Source organism: Grampus griseus (assembly GCF_964374135.1).
Source record: "Grampus griseus genome assembly, chromosome: 14".
NCBI lineage: Eukaryota > Metazoa > Chordata > Mammalia > Artiodactyla > Delphinidae > Grampus > Grampus griseus.
The window spans coordinates 55,382,196-55,403,047 of NC_139008.1; the positions used below are offsets into that span (position 1 = coordinate 55,382,196).

Here is a 20,852-nt window from a genome sequence, read left to right on the forward strand (position 1 = left end):
CTCAAAATGGATTAAAGACCTAAATGTAAGGCAAGAAACTATCAAACTCTTAGAGGAAAACATAGGCAGAACACTCTATGACATAAATCACAGCAAGATCCTTTCTGACCCACCTCCTAGAGAAATGGAAATAAAAACAAAAATAAACAAATGGGACCTAATGAAACTTCAAAGCTTTTGCACAGCAAAGGAAACTATAAACAAGACCAAAAGACAGCCCTCAGAAAGGGAGAAAATATTTGCAAATGAAGCAACCGACAAAGGATTAATCTCCAAAATTTACAAGCAGCTCATGCAGCTCAATAACAAAAAAACAAACAACCCAATCCAAAAATGGGCAGAAGACCTAAACAGACATTTCTCCAAAGAAGATATACAGACTGCCAACAAACACATGAAAGAATCCTCAACATCATTAATCATTAGAGAAATGCAAATCAAAACTACAATGAGATATCATCTCACACCAGTCAGAATGGCCATCATCAAAAAATCTAGAAACAATACATGCTGGAGAGGGTGTGGAGAAAAGGGAACACTCTTGCACTGCTGGTGGGAATGTGAATTGGTTCAGCCACTATGGAGAACAGTATGGAGGTTCCTTAAAAAACTACAAATAGAACTACCATATGACCCAGCAATCCCACTACTGGGCATATACCCTGAGAAAACCAAAATTCAAAGAGTCATGTACCAAAATGTTCATTGCAGCTCTATTTACAATAGCCCAGAGATGGAAACAACCTAAGTGCCCATCATCGGATGAATGGATAAAGAAGATGTGGCACATATATACAATGGAATATTACTCAGCCATAAAAAGAAACGAAATTGAGCTATTTGTAATGAGGTGGATAGACCTAGAGTCTGTCATACAGAGTGAAGTAAGTCAGAAAGAAAAAGACAAATACCATATGCTAACACATATATATGGAATTTAAGAAAAAAAATGTCATGAAGAACCTAGGGGTAAGGCAGGAATAAAGACGCAGACCTCTTAGAGAACGGACTTGAGGTTATGGGGAGGGGGAAGGGTGAGCTGTGACAGGGCGAGAGAGAGTCATGGACATATACACACTAACAAACGCAGTAAAGTAGATAGCTAGTGGGAAGCAGCCGCATGGCACAGGGATATTGGCTCGGTGCTTTGTGACAGCCTGGAGGGGTGGGATAGGGAGGGTGGGAGGGAGGGAGACGCAAGAGGGAAGACATATGGGAACATATGTTTATGTATGACTGATTCACTTTGTTATAAAGCAGAAACTAACACACCATTGTAAAGCAATTATACCCCAATAAAGATGTTAAAGAAAAATACTAAACTTAATTGCTTTAAATAAATAAATAAAATATGAATAACTGTCCAACAGAAATGACTATTATTTGTGATATCTCTATATACTATTTTTGCCAAATTTATGTATTTTTGAGCAAAGAGGAAGTAAAGTACTTACTTCATGACCAAAAATGACAGGGCAAAGCGAGCTGAAAAACAGAATATGACTTATAAATTCTAACTTACATTTCAGTGATACACTAGAAGATCTACTTTACAATTTGCTTAACTTGCTTTATTTAGCATCAAAAGAAAATAGTAAAAAATAAAAATTTACATCTCCTCAAACAACTCAAGAAATTTTATTCTAACAGTAAATTTATCAAAATTCTTGGTGAATCTATAAAGGAAAGAATGTTTGAAAAAGTGTGCCTGTGTAAGGGAGGCAGGACACTTGTAAAGCATTTATATTACTAGCCTTTAAAATGCATCATAGGGACCTCCCTAGTGGTCCAGTGGTTAAGACTCCACGCTTCCAATGCAGGGGGCGAGGGTTCTATCCCTGGTCAGGTAACTAAGATCCCTCATGCCACATGGAGCGCCACAAAAAAAAAAAAAAAAAAAAAAAGATCATAATTATGGTCTTCTACTTTAGGCTTTAGGATATCAAATTACATTCTATTTTACATGAATAGACATCTTTAGACCTGTGCAGCCAAGTCACTGAATGAAGGAGACTAAAGGGTGAAATGAGTACATAATAAAGGGATAAAATTTCAGTTCAAAGAATCAGAATAAATAAGGCCATATATGAATATATAAAGTATTATGTTGAATATAAAGAAGTAGTTCCCATTTATCAATTATATAAACAGGAACAAAAAGGACAGGGAGGAAGAGATATAATCAGTTAACTGTGAATCATTATCCCTGTTAATACATGTCAACACAGAAGTTGGTGTCCTGCCACTTCCCCTTGGCAATCATTGTTCAGCGTGCTCCTGCATGATCACTGCTGGCCTCTTACCAAGCACCTGCACCTGTCTGCCAAAGGGCTTTCTGTGGCTGCAGAAGCATCATCAGCAGGCAGGCTGGGCAGGCCAGAAGTGCTCGGATGTCTAATATTCTCAGGAGCAGCCCCAAATCTAGGCCCTTAGATGGAAAAATACTGAGGCTAGCTCTATAGTCAAGTGTCCCAGAGGCCTCAGAAGGATCAAGCCTTTATTAAGCCTCCATTAAGGTACCATACACTAACTGCCCTCCCTTCTCTGTCTCACTTCCCCATTCTCCTCCCAGTATTTCTGGGGATCACCTCCCAAAGAAACTACATTTATGCAAATCATTGCTTCTGAAGGAACCTAAACTAAAACAGCCTTCTATTGTCTTCTCCATTCTCTTTTCATAGGCCTCAATTAATCTAGCAAGGGTTGACATTTTTCCTAAAGGGCCAGAAAGTAAATAGTTTCAGTTTTACTGTCTGGGTCACAACTACCCAACTTTTGTCAAAGCCAACAATTTGTAAATAAATGGGTGGGGCTGTGCTCTAATAAAAACTTTACCAAAACAAGCAGCCTGCCTAGTTTGCCAACCCCTGCAAGATTCACAAATGGAGGACCATGAAAAATTCAAGTTTTGATGTTGGAATCACAAACTTAGAACTAAAAGGTAAAAGCAAACTGTAGGAAGGAAACCCAGGTTTTTCATACTAACTTATCTTCCTTAAGTATGACAGAAGAAGGACCACTGCAAATGTTCATTTTTATTTATAACTGGTAAGAGGTACCAATCAAAGAGGTGTTTTGGTCCTCAACCAGGGTGTTCCTTGGCCACCTGCTACAGACCACTCACCACCCCAACATTTATCACCAGATCACATCGCCACCCTAGCTCAGAGCACCCTCTCTCCCAGGGTGGGTTTGGATGGCCATCTATTCAAAAGACATCTCTAAGGGTTTAAGGACAAAGAACTCCTGAGGAACTCTATACTTTTCCCAGCTTTCTAATTAACATATTAAAGGCAGAAAGAAAAACTGTTAAATTCTCCTAGAGCCCAAAGCCTAGGTGAAGAGAAAAGCGTGACAAGATCAATTTTTCTAATACAATGCACTTCAAAACCTCAGTTCTTTACCTCTGGTACAGCTACTATTCGGTCTCTCACATTTTCTCCTATTTCTTCAAAGTTATCCAAAAATTTGTCAAAATACTTCAAAATAACAGCACATTGTGTTAACTATGTTAAGTACATAATGAAATCTCATTTAATCTTCAGAACAACATTCTGAGGCAGGTATTATTATTTCTACTTTAAGAAGATAAAAATGAAGGAGAAATTAACATGCCCCAGATCACATTGGAAGCGGCTGAAGCAAGATTCTAACTCAGGTTTATCTTCTAGAAAAGGCTCGTAATCACTAAAGCAAAAATGCCTCTACACTGCTTCTTCTCTACTGCAGGGCAATAACACGGAAATAAAAAAATATTATGAAATACTTATCAATAGTAAGTGACTTCGATGTGAATCTATTTCTTGCTTTTTAAAAGTAAACAAACAACACCCTACATACAAGTAGTTGAAATGACTTTGTAATTCACTGTCCCATGACTCTTCAGTTGAGTAACTAGATTGTGTAATATAGTAAATTTTCCTTATTGTTTCAACTAGAGATCAGTAAACTTATCTGTAAAGGTACAAACACATAAATATCTGTGAGCCATTCTCTATTGCATCTACTCAACTCTGCCCCTGTAGCTCAAAAGCAGTCAGATACTATGTAAATGAACAAGTGTGGCTGTGTTCCAATAAAAGTTTACTTATGGATAGCAAAATTTGAACTTCATGTAGTTTTGTGTGTCATGAAATATTCTTTTTAATTTTTTTCAGCAATGAAAAAATGTAAAAACCACTCAGCTTATGGGCTGTACAAAGATGGGTGATTAGCTGGATTATATCTCTTCCACTCTGTCCTTTTTGTTTGTTCCTATTTATACAATTGACAAATGTAAAATACTTCTTTATATTCAACATAATACTTCATATATTCATATATGGCCTTATTTATTCTGATTCTTTGAATTGAACTGAAAAAATGAAATTTTATCCCTTCTTTAAATATTATGTATGCAGTTCACCCTTTAGTCTCCTTCTTTCAATGACTTGGCTGCACAGGTCTAAAGATGTCTAATGAATTGTAATTTGCAAACATTTTGATTAGTTTTCAGTTATTGGTAGCCAAGAGCACCCCCAACATGCACACGATAAAGTAAAACTTGAGATAACCTCATACATACTTGACAATGAGTTTAAACAGGTTTTCTTCAGATTGAATCTCCTGGATGGCATAAAGGTCCTTAAGTGAGAACTCCATCAATGTTCCATGCTTATACTCATCCTCGGAAGGCTTAGTTTTCTGTCCTTTGCTGTTGCTAACAGAATTTGCTTCAATGTACAAAAGGAACATGCATTTGTCATTCTTATTTCGAGAACCTGTAAATTTCAAAGTATGATATACAATAATTGGTATTTTCATTTTCCCTACAAAGATTCAAGTAGACTGTAAAAGAAAGGCATGGTGAGCTATAAATAAACTTTTATTTTAGAGGAAAAGTTTCACCTATATAAGAATCAAGTTCTTTAAATTAATGGAAATTCAGAAGTATCTTAAAAAGGGAAAAGATGAATGCTGACAAACTATTGAGGGACAATTGAATTAAGAAAAGTTATACCACACCTTCCTCAGCATTTGAGACTTTGACAACTCCAGTGATAGTCACTGTGTCTCCTGGGACACAGCTATCCACAAGATCGTGAACAAGCTCACATTCTATTGTTCGTGGAATCCGACCTGCTTCTCGCTGATCATCAGACATCGACTCCTGGATTCTAAAAAGTTAAACAATTTTCAGTCAGTACATAAACTGACTTTGGGTTATTTGGTCAACACAGTAACTATTCAGGGTCCACATGATGCTGAGACAGATAAAGGGCAGTTAGTTTAAAAAAAAAAAGAAAAGGTTCAATGGTATATTTAAAACTACTTCAGCAATTTCCAATTAAAGATGGCAGAATGGGCACATGCATTTGCCTACCTTCCCTCTAAAGTGTCCACCAAAACAACAGTCACTAAAAGAGTGAAGAGAAGTTTTGGGGCATGCAGAGGTGCCATCATCAAATAAGAGATATTAATGAAATTTTATAAAACAGCAAATGGGAAAGTACTGATGGATAAAATAAAATGAATTCCAGAATACACACAGGAAAAATTTACAAGGGTACAAGAGAAGTGGGAGCCAATGTTCTCAGCCCTAGAGAGGCTTGTAAGTTGGAGGTGGCAGGAATGGCAAGTGGGAGCAGATGGCTGAAACAAAACAGAATAATCAACTGAAAGACAAGTCGCAGAAGAGCTGTTCAGAAATTATTTGGAAGGTGGGGGCATAGGTGGGTAGAAGAAGAAGGAGGGCATCCCAGGAAAGCCATCAGGCTTCCCCATCTGGCAAAAACCAGAGCACTGTTTTAAGGAAACAGAGCCATCTACTCTGTGAGGGGAACTAAGGTGCCGAGAGAGGATATCAGAGCTCCAGCATAAGCCTCCTCATTCTGGCATTTGAGGAGCCCAAGCCAAATTCAAAAAACATTCATAAAGCAAAATCTGGTTGTCAAAACCCTACCCTCTATCTAGGGATGAGGCTTTTTGAAGAAAAGCTCCTACCTAAAAAATAGCAAAGGAAACTTATCCTACCTACTCCAAATAATTTCTCATTCCTCATCAGATATTTGAAGATGAAATGGCAATAATTAAAGAAGGAGAAAAGCATTAAAAACAAAGAAAAAACTACTTAAGAGTTTCTGAGAAAATGTTACCATCATAAAACAAGAATGAGCTGCTATGAAAAAGAAACTATTGGAAAACAAGTGTGAGATCAAAAAATTAAAGATATGTATATAAAAATCAAACACTTATAGAAAGGATACAAGCAAAAGCCAAAGAAATCTAGAAAAGAGCATAAAGAAAACAAAGGGTGAAGGACAAACAATTGAATGGATACACCTGATAAGAAGCCCAAAGAGAGAAAATAGAAAATAGATATTCTAGAGTTGAAGACAAGTCTAGAAGAAAAGGGCCAATCAGTATCAAGCAAGATGAAGACACAGTTAGATAGACTCAGACGTTTTCAGAACACCATGGATAAAGAGATTACGAAGAGTAGGAAAAGTGCTAAACGACAGTTATAGTCCAAATATGAAGCATATTAAAATATGGGCTAACTCAGTGGAGTATAAGAAAAGAATCCTTTTTGATTTTGATGCTTGGATCATTTTCCTTTAAGGGGCAAAAAACCCCAACAAAACAAAACAACCCAGTGACACAAATTACATTTCTTTCTCTTGGCATCTGATCACCTGACTTGATTCTCTGTTGAACAATATTTATGTTATCATAAAAATGTAAGTGCTGTTTGTTGGTTTCATTAGATATGACCTATGAATAAAACATGGAAGATAATTCTCATTAGAAAACAGAAGTAAACCTTGACAATTTAAAAGTAACATCATACTGAAAAAAGGTGGAAGAGGGAGAAGGGACAGCAGGTACCATGTCTCTAACATTCTCAGCTCACAGACTGGATAAGTAAAGTGAAGGAAGAGACATAAGAATGCTATCTAGAATTATGTATAAGGCAACAAGAAGTTGTGGGAACTGTGGCCTTCTATGCTGATTGAGTTTTTAAAAACATACACATTATTTTAAAACTTTTTAATTTAATCACTTAAATGATGAAAGTAAGCACAAACCCTGCTCCATGGTTACCCACTACTTTCACCCTCAATGCATATTTAAACACTGGCGAACTGCAATGAGAAGTGTCAGAGTGACACAACATGCTAAGGTCACCTTGCTTTAAAAAAGTATATTTTTTGGGACTTCCCTGGTGGCGCAGTGGTTAAGAATCCACCTGCCAATGCAGGGGACACGGGTTTGATCCCTGGTCTGGGAAGATCCCACGTGCCGTGGAGCAACTAAGCCTGTGCGCCACAACTACTGAGCCTGCTCTCTAGAGCCTGCAAGCCACAGCTACTGAAGCCCGCATGCCTAGAGCCTGTGCTCCACAACAAGACAAGCCACTGCAATAAGAAGCCGGCACACTGCAACAAAGAGTAGCCCCCACTCGCCAGAACTAGAGAAAGCCTGCATGCAGCAACAAAGACCCAAAGCAGCCCAAAAAAAAGAAAGAAAAACAGTATATTTTTACACTTTTCTTATTAAAAGAACACATATTTCTATGTGTCACCTTTGTAAAAATTTAAAAACACAGATAAACAGAAAGAAAAAAATAACAATTACTTTCATCTGACCTCCCAGACAGTATACTCTTAACATGTTTTTGTATTTACCAGTGTTTTTTTTTTTTAATAAAGTCAGTATTGTACAGTAGAGAACATTCTGTGACCTGCTTTATCACTAAATTCATTGTAAACATTTTTGGATGTCATTTCAAAACACTCTCCTACATCATCATAATTAGTGGCTACACAATAGTTCATAGTATCATCCTTTTTATAATATTTTCTTCAGATGTTTAGGTTATTCTCCATTTTTGGTTATCAACACTGTGAAAACATACTTTCAGAGAGCTATTTCTGCACATATTGTGACTGTCTTCATCAGATGAACTTCTAGAACTGGGACTGCTGCAACTATAAGGCTTCGATTCTGATATACACAATAAAGCTGTCACCTTGACTCATCCAAACATTTCAATGCACTAGTTGAGAAACAATTACTTAATTCCTTATGGCCATCCAAGCTAAGGCTCAGAAAAAATTGAAACTGAGTTTACTATATATGGCAGGAAGGAGGCCTTTCTTCTAGGGCAAAAAATCATTTTATGTACCTACAGAGCAATAGAATAAGACAATTAATTATGTAAGCTAATATTGCATTAACAAAGTTTTACTATAACTAACTCATTTAAAATGAACCTGAGCAATACCTTACTTTTAAAAACTCAAGAAAAGGACTTAAATGTCCTCCTTTTCTCAATCATCTACCCCTAAGTTTGATTTCCTAATATTAGGAGATGATCATTCAAACCCAGTTAAAATATTTAAGCCTATTTTTAGTCTATTTTTACCTGAAAACAAAGAAATTTTGTTCAAATAATTAAATCACTCTGAATCTTCTATGCATATACTGTGAACCTTATAGCACCTTTGAGGCCCTCACCACCCCCTTCAGTGGTGAAAGTGCTATAGACATGGGCTGGAAACCAGGCTCCCCCACATGATCATACTCAAGAGTTTTAAACATTTCATCTTTTATAAAATGGAGTGTCTGTAAAGATCTCAGCATAGTGCACAGTTAATTATTGTATATATTGGTCTTGGTTTTTATAGGGCATTAGGAGGTCAAGCTAGGACAGGGCCTGGTAGAAATCTACTTCACTTTTCCCCTATGTTCTTAGTTTTTAAAGACCATTTGTTTCAGCCAAGTTTCCTGGATAGCACCCTGACTTCAAAACTACCCATTATTTTATATTTAGGGATGAGTTATGGGACTACAGCCAGAAAAAAATGGAATAAATTGTTAAAAATATACAAACATAGAGAAAACTATCTGACTTTAAAAAAAAAGTTTTTTTTAATCACCTATAGAAAATGCCTCATGGATATTGTGAACATAAAATGAAATGTATCTATTTCTAAGGGATTCTCTATTTTAAAACTTCATAACAATATTATTTCTAGGATATCACATTATGGAATGAAACATACAGCTTTGCTTATATATACATCCAATTCAATGAGTAAAATAAATGAGATATAAAATGATTTCTCAATAGCAAAATGACATAATACTTGTACGTTAAATCCTTTCTGGAATCTGATAGAAAACAAATCTCAAATGAAGACAATTATCACTCCAACACATAACTCTGCAGCAAGTAAACCTTTTATTATATACTTTATCACAATCTACAGAGAAGCATCAAAGTATAATACAGGAATACTGTAGATTTACTTGGCAGTATGAGGGCTCTAAAACCTGCCTTTTATTTAATAGTCTGATTGCTTACTTGATTGACTGCCAGTCCATCGTAACTGTGAGAGGAGAGCTTCGGAGTGCAGTAAATGACTTCCCTCGACATGCAGGCACAGGACACTGCAACAAGATTAATTCGCACTTAAATTTTGATATACTACAATCATATCTCAGGAAAATTCAAGTTAAAATGCTTCATTTAGTATTGGTTTAAAAGTTGGTCCCAGAATGGTATTATAGTAAGATGAACTAAAAGCTGCAATGACTTTCTATTTTCTTCTGTATTGATTTTGTTTTTGAGGCACTTTTTCAGCTGGTCCCACTTGATGACTGCTCTTATTCTTTCTGCTGTGGGTATGCAAGTCTCTTTACACACCTGTCACACCAAGCACTTATTCCTTCCTTTGTGCCCAAGTAGTCTCCCAATCCTTGAACATCTCCTTGTATCCAGTCCCACATACCCAGCTCCAATCCTCCCCTTTTCAAAAGCCTTTCCTGGGTCTTCTTTAATCCCCAATTCTCCTATCTAACCTCCTTTTGCACTGCTTGTATAGTATAATGTTTATTGTACCACACAGGCAGTCCTCAACATGTAAGTCAGTTGTGTTCAAGTTTTCGTAAGTCATTTGTTTGCTGTTTGTACCTCAAGATGCATTTATAAGTAGAGAGACTGTGGCAGACTGTGTTTTCCAAATACGGTTGTAATTGTATCACCCTTCAAACCTTTCTAGAACCCTGCCACTCCCCTATAAAGAGCTGGAGTCTAATTTCCCCCTCCTGGGATGTGGACAGGCTTGTGACTCACTTTGTAACCAACCGAATGTGACAGAAGTAATGCTGCCTGACCTCTGAGGCTGCCTCAAAAGAGGCAAAGCCATTTCTGCCAGTCAGCTGGACCTCTGTCTCTTGAAGCTATTGGCAGTCATGTGAGCAGAATGAGTGTCCTGAGCTGCCATACTGTGGGCAAGAAGCCAAAACCAGACCACACAGAAAGACAACGTGGAAGAGAGATACTGGCCAGTGCCCAGTGAGTCCAGTCACTTGCTATTCCAGCTCCCTAAGAGATCAAGAGCCAGAAGTACCCAGCCAACCAGTTCTTCCAAACTCCTGACCCACAGACACCATGTGAAATAATAAAATGATTATTGTTATTTTGAGCCACTATGCTGTAGGGTGATTAGTTATGCAGCAATAGTGACTGGAACAGAGATCAGCTGGAACAACTGTCTTTCTGATCACTTTGATTCACTGAAGTTCAGACATGAGTAATGAAGTCAGCGTTACTACCTACTGTATTAGAGGGCATGGAAATACCCTGACAAAATAATGTTTACAGAAAATATCCAATTTAAATCAGGATTTAAATTCTGGCCTCTCCAGGGAATTCCCTGGAGGCCCAGTTGTTAAGACTGTGCTTTCACTGCTGAGGTCACAGGTTCAATCCCTGGTCAGAGAACTAAGATTCCACAAAATGAGCCAAAGGGGAAAAAAAAAAAAAAAATCTGGCCTCTCTGACCTAAAGGCAGTCCTGAATCTTAAGCCCAAATAGTAGGTGACACCCATTTACCAACACCATTGATTATTCAGAACCAATAGCTGAATCTAACATACTCTGTTCTTCCTACAAGAGAAGGAAGCCTTAGGAATTTCAATGTGAGTAAAAATGTACTAAATGTTAAACTTATTAAAGTCTAAGGATGATAAAGGCAACTCTGGAAAAGAAGAATCGGTATGGCAAGTGTTCCTACCTTATCAAAAGTTTTAATAAGGTCAATGTAAATAGGATTGTGTAGACCTGGTACAGGACCAGTGAAATAAAACAGACTCACATGTCTACAGGAGCACAGTGTACTACAGATGATGTATTACACATCAATAGAAACAGAGGGCTTAATTAATAAATGGCGACAACTGGCTTTCCACCTAAAAGAATAATATTAGATCCTTAGCTTTATGCCATTCACAAAATTAAATTTCAGATGGACCAAAGATCTAAATAGAAAAAACAAGACTTAAAAGTACTGAAAGAAAATGTAAGAGAGATGTTTATAAATAGTGAGTGAGGGAGGCCTTCTTAAGCCATGGAGAAAATGTAAAAGTCATAGGAAAAAGACTGATCAATTTAACCATGTCAAAATGTATTGATAAAACTCTAAAGCAAAAAATGTACCACAAAGTTAAGAGATAAACTAAAGACTGGGAGAAAATATCTATAATGTAAGAAATCAATGCTCAGTATCTAGAATTCATAAAGAACTCCTATCAATAGTATAAACAGAAAAATGAACAGAAAATTCAATAAAGAAACTGAATGGCCAATAAAGATGTGAAAAGATGCTCAAACATAACAGAAATCACAGAAATTCATATTAAAAATGAAATACCATTTTACACCCATCAGTTTGGCAAAAATTTAAAAACCTAACAATACCAAGTGTTAATGAAAATATGGGGAAATGGTAATCACTTAACACCACCAGCAGGGGTGTAAGTTGGGACCAACATTCTGGAAAGTACTTTGGCAACATCTAAAAATGTTAAAAATAAGCATAGCATATAACTGAGAAATTCCTCTGCTAAGGAGACATGTACAAGAATGTTCTCTGCAGCATTATTTGAAATTGTGAAAAACTGGAAACAGCACAATGTCTGCCAAGACTATGGATAAACAGTGGCTATTCATTTACTCCACACAATAAATGAAAGAATTAGATATGTATTAAGATAGGTAGAACTCCAAAATAACCAAATGAAAAAAATGCTGTAATTTGTTACATTCAGTATATCATTTATGTAAACATAAACAAAACAAATCCTACATATATAGTCAAGTATGAAAATGCAGACTTGAGGAATACATGCTGATTTCAGAATAGTGGCTCTAGGGGTGGAACAAAGTTAATGGAACTGAGGAGGGAAACAAAAAGACTTTACCTTTATAACACTTAATATTTTTTGTAAAAAAATTAGCTAAATATTTGCCAACCCATAATGGTAGTACACAGATATTAGTTACATTATTCTCTACACTTTTCTATAGTTTTAAAATTTATAGTTTTAAAAAAAAGTTAAAAAAGGAATGCATCACTTTCCAACAGCAGAATAAAGGAAAGAAAACAATATGTGTACCTATTAAGCCAGAATATAAAAATATGAACGGAAAGAATACAAATTAACTTCAGGATAATGACTGTCTCTGGGAATGGTACAAGCAAGGGGTAAAAAAGAGACAAAAGCTGTACCAGTAATGCTTTACCTCTTTCAAGATACAGCTGGAGCTGGCAAAATGTAAATTCTGAGTGGTGAATAGAGATGTTTTGTTTATTTTTTGTACCCTGAAGTATTTTATAATTTAAAAACTGAAAATAAACAATAAAAATAAGCTCTGTATTTAGAAACACTGGGAAATGTTTTCTGTAAATTGATTTGCCTTCTTTACCAAGATAAAGAAGGAAGTAGTTAAAGAACATGGTATAACCTTTGTAGGAAGATTATATTTTCCATCTGGAAGAGAAAAACTCTGAATTTCTCCACACGCAGCACAAAGAAAAGCCATCTTGGTACAGAGAGGCTTTATATTACTGACGCGAACCACTGTGCCTCTCAGAGCAATGTATTTTCCATAGTAATTTGCTCGGACATTCTTGAGCTGTGTTAAGGGCTCATAGTTGTATACCCTAAAAACAAAAACAGGAACATATTTATCTATACATTTAAAATGAGCAGAAAGCTGAGGTTGTCTGCATTTTCACAAGTCCCTTTAAGAAACTATGGAATTCTCAAACCATATCATCCCCATATATATCAGGAATTTTACAAGTATTAAATCAGTCTTAAAAATAAAAAAAAGTTAAATCTTCACTTTTCCTCTTGTCTCATTGGCTGTTCTCTAGGGAAAAAGGAAAAAAATAATGCCAAAAGGAAAGTCTCAAATTCAGCAACTTCTGAGTCTCCAAATTCTTTTTCAAGAAATGTTAGGAAATGTCTTTTTTAAATTCTAAGGAAAAAAAAACAAAGAAACAACCTTGATGATTACCTTATTCATCTCTTCTAATGAGAATTTAAAATCTTATAATACAATAAAAAGTTGAATTCAAGAAAAAATTCCATTTGTTCTCTGTGTTTAATAGAAATCTAATAATTTTAACAAAATTTAATCACACCACTTAGTGTATCACATGGATTATTAAATGTAAATAGCAGGGTCTTGATAAGCATACATCCAAAATCAATGCTTACAAAAATTTGCAGGTTCACAAATCAACTTATTTAGGCAGAAAAAGCTTATTTCTATCAAGATCTCTTCAAATTCAGCAGGTTCACTTGGATGTGATGACCAATGAGTTAGCAAGAAACTCATATACTTTTTACTGATTTCTTTGGCTTTATAAAATAAGGTTCTCACTCTTAAATAGTCTTTAATGCCTGTTTCTGAATAACACTTCAATACCAGAAAATTCCTCACCTTGTATGAATGTGTGGCACATTTACCATTGTCTCCCCATTTCTAGACAATCCTTCTTGGGCTTGTAACTCAGCTGCATGCCTTTCAAGATCCTTAGTTAACACCTAGACAAGACAGACATTTACTCAAAAGTTTGAAAACAAGATACCCTCTTGAAGCAGAACTCTTTTATAGAGAATATGAAGTTAAGAATATAAACAGTTCAGAAGAGCATATTAACAGAACTCTAACTGCCCTTTAAAATTCTGATATTTAGGGCTTCCCTGGTGGTGCAGTGGTTGAGAGTTCGCCTGCCAATGCAGGGGGCGCGGGTTCGTGCCCCAGTCCGGGAAGATCCTACATACCGCAGAGCGGCTGGGCCCGTGAGCCATGGCCGCTGAGCCTGTGCGTCCGGAGCCTGTGCTCCACAACGGGAGAGGCCACAACAGTGAGAGGCCCGCGTACCGTAAAAAAAAAAAAAAAATTCTGATATTTTATTATGATTACTTATTTTATAGTGGGTTATGTTTTACCTGGGGTTCTGCTGTCCTTGGGCTGGAAAACTCCAGCATCCCTGTCTGCTACTTTCTGCCTCAACTAAACCTAGTATTAAAAGTCCTTACAGTAGCCCCTTAAAGATATTCTGGATGGATTCTGGAAAAAAAATATTTTCTACTTCTCCAAATTCAGTGATTAAGATAAAGAAAATAAAGATTACTTTTGAAATAACCAATATTTACTTCCTTGGCATTTGACATTAAGTAAAATAAATATTTAACATCTACCTGTGTACAAAGCAGTATGCTGCCAGTCTGAAAAAATGAGATGCAAATATGCAGCTATAATTGCTACCATAAAGATTTACAGACAAAAAAACCATGTGAGTTTTGAAAAGGGGTCATGAGAAAGGTTTCAGAGTGACAACTGAGTTAGGCCCAAGACATTTGGACATGTGAGGCAAGGGGCATTCTATGCCAAATGGACAGCACGTGTAAGAATCCTAGAGGGAGCTTAGTTTAGCTGGATGGCAGGAGAGCAGGGAGAGGAAGTTGAACCAGGTTATGGAAGGCTTTCAATGCCACACAAAGGGTTTGGATATCATTTGGCAGAAAAGAGTCACCACAGTTTCCAAGGACAAATCGTGTTTTACCACGTATGGCAACAGTTAAGGAAAGATAATGAAGTCTTATGACAGAGGCTGTAAGGATGGAAAAGAGGTGGATTTAAGAGATATTTTAGAAATAGAAGTGAAAGGATGTGGTAATTTAGACATGAAGAACTAATGAGAGGGACTTCCCTGGTGGCACAGTGGTTAAAAATCTACCTGCCAACGCAGGGGACGCAGGTTCAAGCCCTGGTCTGGGAAGATCCCACACGCCGCGGAGCAACTAAGCCTGTGCGCCACAACTACTGAACCTGCGCTCTAGAGCCTGTGAGCCACAAGTACTGAGCCCGTGCACCACAACTACTGAAGCCCTTGCGCCTAGAGCCTGTGCTCCGCAACAAGAGAAGCTACCGCAGTGAGAAGTTCACGCACCGCAACGAAGAGTAGCCCCTGCTCACCACAACTAGAGGAAGCCCGTGCACAGAACAGAAGACCCAACACAGCCAAAACTAAATAAATTAATTAATTAATTAAAAAAAAGAACTAATGAGCAAGAGGAGTCTGAAGACAACAGCCAAGGTTCCCAGCCTTGGGTCACTAGCAGTGTATACATCTTTGCAACGAATCTTTTTAATGAACCCTCACCTGGATACCCTGACCTCCTCTGCTCTATGTCCAGTCCTCAGTACCACTTTAAGACCCACTCTAAACCCCACCACGCCTATGAAGTCTTCCTCTGACAGGATAGCAACCTTTCATTTCTAGCAAAGGTCTGTTGGTAAAAACTAAGAATCTTTTAGAGAAGGTACTGTGACTGTGAAATCTTCCTTTAAAATTTTGACAAAAGTCTCACAAAATCAACACTTACCTGATGTATTGCCAGACCCATGCAAGCCAGGGTTTTGTCAGGTGTATCCCTTAATTCATTTGCTATATTTGGTATCAATTTAGCTATTTCGTCATCTTTTGTCAGTTCTTTAAAATCCACCAAAATACTTCCCTTTCTTTCTATTTCATCCTACAAAATATTACGGTATGAAAATAATGATTGCTTTTTTACCATATATGAGCATTCAATCACATACTTTGAGAAAGCATATAATGTTAATATAGTGATAATATCAGCTCATGCAGCTCAATATTAAAAAAATAAACCTAATCAAAAAATGGGCATAAGACCTAAATAGACATTTCTCCAAAGAAGACATACAGATGGGCAAGAAGCACGTGAAAAGCTGCTCAACATCACTAATTATTAGAGAAATGCAAATCAAAACTACAGTGAGGTATCACCTCACACCGGTTAGAATGGGCATCATCAGAAAATCTACAAACAACAAATGCTGGAGAGACTGGGGAGAAAAGGGAACCCTCTTGCACTGTTGGTGGGAATGTAAATTGATACAGCCACTATGGAGAACAGTACGGAGGTTGCTTAAAAACTAAAAATAAAATTACCAGGGCTTCCCTGGTGGCGCAGTGGTTGAGAGTCCGCCTGCCGATGCAGGGGACACGGGTTTGTGTCCCAGTCTGGGAAGATCCCACATGCCACGGAGCAGCTAGGCCCGTGAGCCATGGCCACTGAGCCTGCGTGTCCAGAGCCTGTGCTCCGCAATGGGAGAGGCCACAGCAGTGAGAGGCCCACGTAACGCAAAAAAAAATAAATAAATAAAATAGAATTACCATATGACCCAGCAATCCCACTACTGGGCATATACCCAGAGAAAACCATAATTCAAATAGACACATGCACCCCAATGTTCACTGCAGCACTATTTACAATAGCCAGGTCATGGAAGTAACCTAAATGCCTGTTGACAGATGAATGGATAAAGAAGATGTGGTACATATATACAATGGAATATTACTCAGCCATAAAAAGGAATGAAACTGGGTCATTTGTAGAGACATGGATGAATTTAGAGACTGTCATACAGAGTAAAGTAAGTCAGAAAGAGAAAAACAAATATCGTATATTAACGCATACATTTGAAACCCAGAAAAATGGTACAGATGAACCAGTTTGCAGGGCAGAAATAGAGACACAGATGTAGAGAACAAACATATGGACACCAAGCAGGGAAGGTGGTGGGGGTGGGGGTGGTGGTGGGATGAATTGGGAGATTGGGATTGACATGTATACACTAATATGTATAAAATAGATAACTAATAAGAACCTGCTATATAAAAAATAAATTAAATTAAATTAAAAATATATATGGTGATAATAAGTACTATAAGTTTTGTGCCAAGCACAGTTCTAATATTTAAAATGTATTAACTTATTTATGTCTCTTAACAACCCTTTGTGGTAGGTATTAATAATACTCTCATACTCTAATGATAGACGAGAAAACACACAAAAGAAAGCAATTCACCGAAGTCCATATTGCTGGTAAGTGGGAAGCTAGCAGCTGGACCAAGGCAGTCCAATGTCTATAATCACAATCACTAGCACCTCAAATACATTGTTCAATAAGATGACACATAAAGGTGGACTAGTAGCTTTGTTATGCAAGAACCTTACCTTATCGTATAAATCGATACGCCTTGCAAAAAAATTTTCAAATGCTTGAATCTTCTCAATAAAAGGAGAGCTGTCGCTGTAAACTAATCCAACAAATATGGCATCAGCACTAATAAAAATTACACATGTACAATCATATTTTTCATGAGACAGAAGAAATACTATATACATGGTAGATGACTTCTAATTGCTGTACATTCTGATTACATTTAGATAAGAACTGGTATAGAATGTAAACATAAGATTCTAAAACAAGTTTAGGTCTGCATAATCTGAAAGGCAGATAGGAAGTGTCTCTCTCTAAAAGCAACAATATCTGAAAATCTTTACATTGAGCTGTGACACCTAGTAAGATCTACTAGTTCAAACAGCTTACATAATAAAGCAAAAACTTAAGCCGCATAGCACAGGGAGATCAGCTCCATGCTCTGTGACCACCTAGAGGGGTGGGATAGGGAGGGTGGGAGGGAGACGTAAGAGGGAGGGGATATGGTGATATATGTATACGTATAGCTGATTCAGTTTGTTATACAGCAGAAACTAACACAACGTTGTAAAGCAACTATACTCCAACAAAGACGTTAAAAAATAAATAAATACGTTGAGGTTTAAAAAAAATTTTTTAAAGCCAAAGCTTAGCACACTACCTAAACTCTTATTTCTTTGCAAAGAAAATCCTACTAGCCCAAATAGCCATTTGTCAAATCCCTTCCTGAGATCAGGAGAGGCAGACTACCACTCGGCTCTGGTCCCAAAACTGTAAAGTTATCTTCCACATTGTAAAGTTCTATAACATTTTTGAATTGGTCTCCCACAGAGAAACAGTACAATGAAGCAGTTCGGAAGTACAACTGGCCAAAGGCAACTAGTGAACTCCATTTTTAGGACCAGTCCAAAGATCACTTCTAGTATTCTCTAGTATTCTGAGCTAACTGCTAGGGAAACACTGTGGGTGTTGGTGGCTAATGTATCCTAAAGCAACAAAAGATACATCAACTATGAAACATAACATTTCTATATACCAGAGAAAAACAGACTCTCAACACAGCAAACATTTGTAAAGCACTTCATTCATTCACAAAATGAATACTGAGTGCCCGGTATGGGGCAAGATCCTTGCCCTTAAGCAGTACGGTCCAGTGGGTAAAAAAAACACAGATATACATAAACACAAAACCCATATCTCATAACAAGCATATGATACTATCAGAGCACAGGAAAGATGATTCTCCAAACCCATACAGACAGATGTATGATGTTAACTGATGTTCTGGATTACAAAAAGGAGATTCCTTAACTATGTTTCTACACAAACTGTGTTGGCTGTTGTCTCTTGATTCCAAGCCTATTCTTCTATTTTCAGCTTTGTGATTCTTTGATCAAGATCTGCACATGGAACTTCCCAGACTCCTGTAAGATTCTGACAATTAGAGGCAACTTTAGAGACTGGCAGGTGGCAGGAAGGAAGGAATTTATTCTTGTTTCCAATTCTTTTCAGCATCTCTCCAGCTACAGAGGATAGCTAAGTTCTGGCCTCCAGCTCTAAGCACCAACCATGCCACTCTCCTGCCAGAATTACCAGCAGCAACCTGCTTAATTCACCTCAGTGGTCTGAGCACAGCTCTGAAAGATATCCTTCAGAGGTCCAAGCACAGCTTTGTGGGGTGCCCCTCAAAGGTCAAAGCCACAGCTATGCTGTGGCTCCTCCTTTCAATTCTTAGGTTCTGATAACCTCAGCACTACTTATCTTTTGTTCCCTTAGGCAAAAGGGTGGTTGTTGCTTTCCAAAGTTAACACTATCTGGGAGTTTACCTCAGTGTTCCCTTTTTGCTCTTTCAGTCTTCTATCTGTATACCCAATTCCCTGTATTAACTCCTCTTTCTGAAATACCTAGTGTGGTTTGTTTTTCTGACTTATAGAAAAATAAAAAATTATGCTCTTGAAACATAAACATAATTCAATTGTTTGAGTGAACTAAGATTAAAGAAGAGGGGAGATATATATATATATATATAAGCCAAATGAGCAGTAATATGAGATGTAGCATCCAAAAAATGTTAAAGAAAATAAGACTTATGGTACTTTTTGCACTTTTAACTCTACCTTCTGACAAATAAAGCTTCCAGCCTTTATATGGTATGAATTGATCCAACGTTGATTGTAGTAGCAAAGACTGTGGGGTTTGTTCTGAAAAAACAAAAAAACAAAACCACAAAAACAGAATACTAGGTTAATAGAAGCAGAACATTTTTTTTTTCCTATTTGCTTCTCCTTATAACAATGAGACCCTGACATGTTATTAACAGAATATCTAAGTTACAGATTTCAGTAAGAATTTTGGATATTAACATCCAAATATTACCTTAAGGGTAATGTCAAATAAAAGACAGACAAATTTGAGTTAAACTGCTCTTCATGACAGGCACGAACAGATTCCTTCACGAAGGAAAAAAATATTGCACTACCGTTGGCCTCCCCTACCAGGATGTTTTCCTGTGGCTTTATTCAGGTCAGGTCTGTGCTTTAGTTCTCTCCATTTTCCTAAGAAGCTCCCACCACCTCTTCCTCTTTTCCAGCTTTGAAATCTTCCCCGTCCAAATCCTCTGCCTCTGTACTCTCCATTCATGTCTTTTAAAAGATAGAGATTAGGAAGTCCTCATCAAAACTGTAGGAGAAACAGTGCTCCTAAAAATGTATTAACATAGAAAATAAGAAAAATTAATATATATTCTAGTTTGAGATCAGCAATGTTGCACAGCATGGTACAAACCCCAAACACTCTGCAGTAATTCTTCTAATCCTCATCTCCTTTTAAGGCCTACCACAGATGTTTAACCAAGTATACTGAGTGCTTATGCCTTTTCTTATTTTTGTCATGGGATTTGTCATGGGATAAAAATAAGAAAAGGTATAAGAAAAGGTACCATACCTGTTTCCATGGAACTCTCACAATAGAAATGAAAATAAAACAGGTAATTAACTCTAAGATACCTCTGTAGTGTGGTGAGACTTATTACAGGGCAGCACTGTCTGAACATTATCCTGACCTGTGACATTAGGAATATATCATCATAGCTCCTTATATATAGACAATCCAGCTGTGCCATATCCACTTTTATCAGGGATACATGGATATCCTTTTTTTTAAATTAATTTATTTTTTTTATTTTGGCCACACTGCATGGCTTGTGGGATTTCAGTTTCCCGACGCAGGCCACGGCAGTGAAAGGACCAAATCCTAACAACTAGACCACCAGGGAACTCCCTGGATATTCCTACATAGGTATCTAAGACAGATCTTTCTGGGGAAGCACAGGAGTGGGATGGGTACATACATGTTTCAACCTTTCTTGTCCTGTAGGGGCCAAAATGGAAAAGAAGTTAATTTTCCAGATTTAGAATGACTGTGTTAAAACGACAATGAAAGCAAGATCATTTCTAGGCCAATACTGATAGATGGG

General features: G+C 37.2%; 1 protein-coding gene across 3 annotated transcripts in view; it reads right to left on the minus strand.

Annotated features, from left to right (window-relative positions):
- MCM8 (minichromosome maintenance 8 homologous recombination repair factor) overlaps window positions 1-20,852 on the minus strand; it is a 41,162-nt gene that overhangs the window by 17,803 nt on the left and 2,507 nt on the right. For 2 of the 3 annotated variants that reach the window (XM_082669766.1, XM_082669768.1), the window contains exons 2-11: window positions 19,873-20,076; window positions 19,495-19,578; window positions 17,392-17,474; window positions 15,733-15,882; window positions 13,781-13,884; window positions 12,794-12,992; window positions 9,350-9,435; window positions 5,005-5,156; window positions 4,565-4,760; window positions 1,455-1,485 (exon numbers count right to left, since the gene is read on the minus strand). In XM_082669766.1, the coding sequence (XP_082525892.1) occupies window positions 1,455-1,485; window positions 4,565-4,760; window positions 5,005-5,156; window positions 9,350-9,435; window positions 12,794-12,992; window positions 13,781-13,884; window positions 15,733-15,882; window positions 17,392-17,474; window positions 19,495-19,578; window positions 19,873-20,017 (1,230 nt within the window). In that variant the 5' untranslated portion in view covers window positions 20,018-20,076. The remainder of the gene's footprint in view (window positions 1-1,454; window positions 1,486-4,564; window positions 4,761-5,004; window positions 5,157-9,349; window positions 9,436-12,793; window positions 12,993-13,780; window positions 13,885-15,732; window positions 15,883-17,391; window positions 17,475-19,494; window positions 19,579-19,872; window positions 20,077-20,852) is intronic. The other variant, XM_082669767.1, reaches the window with a different exon arrangement.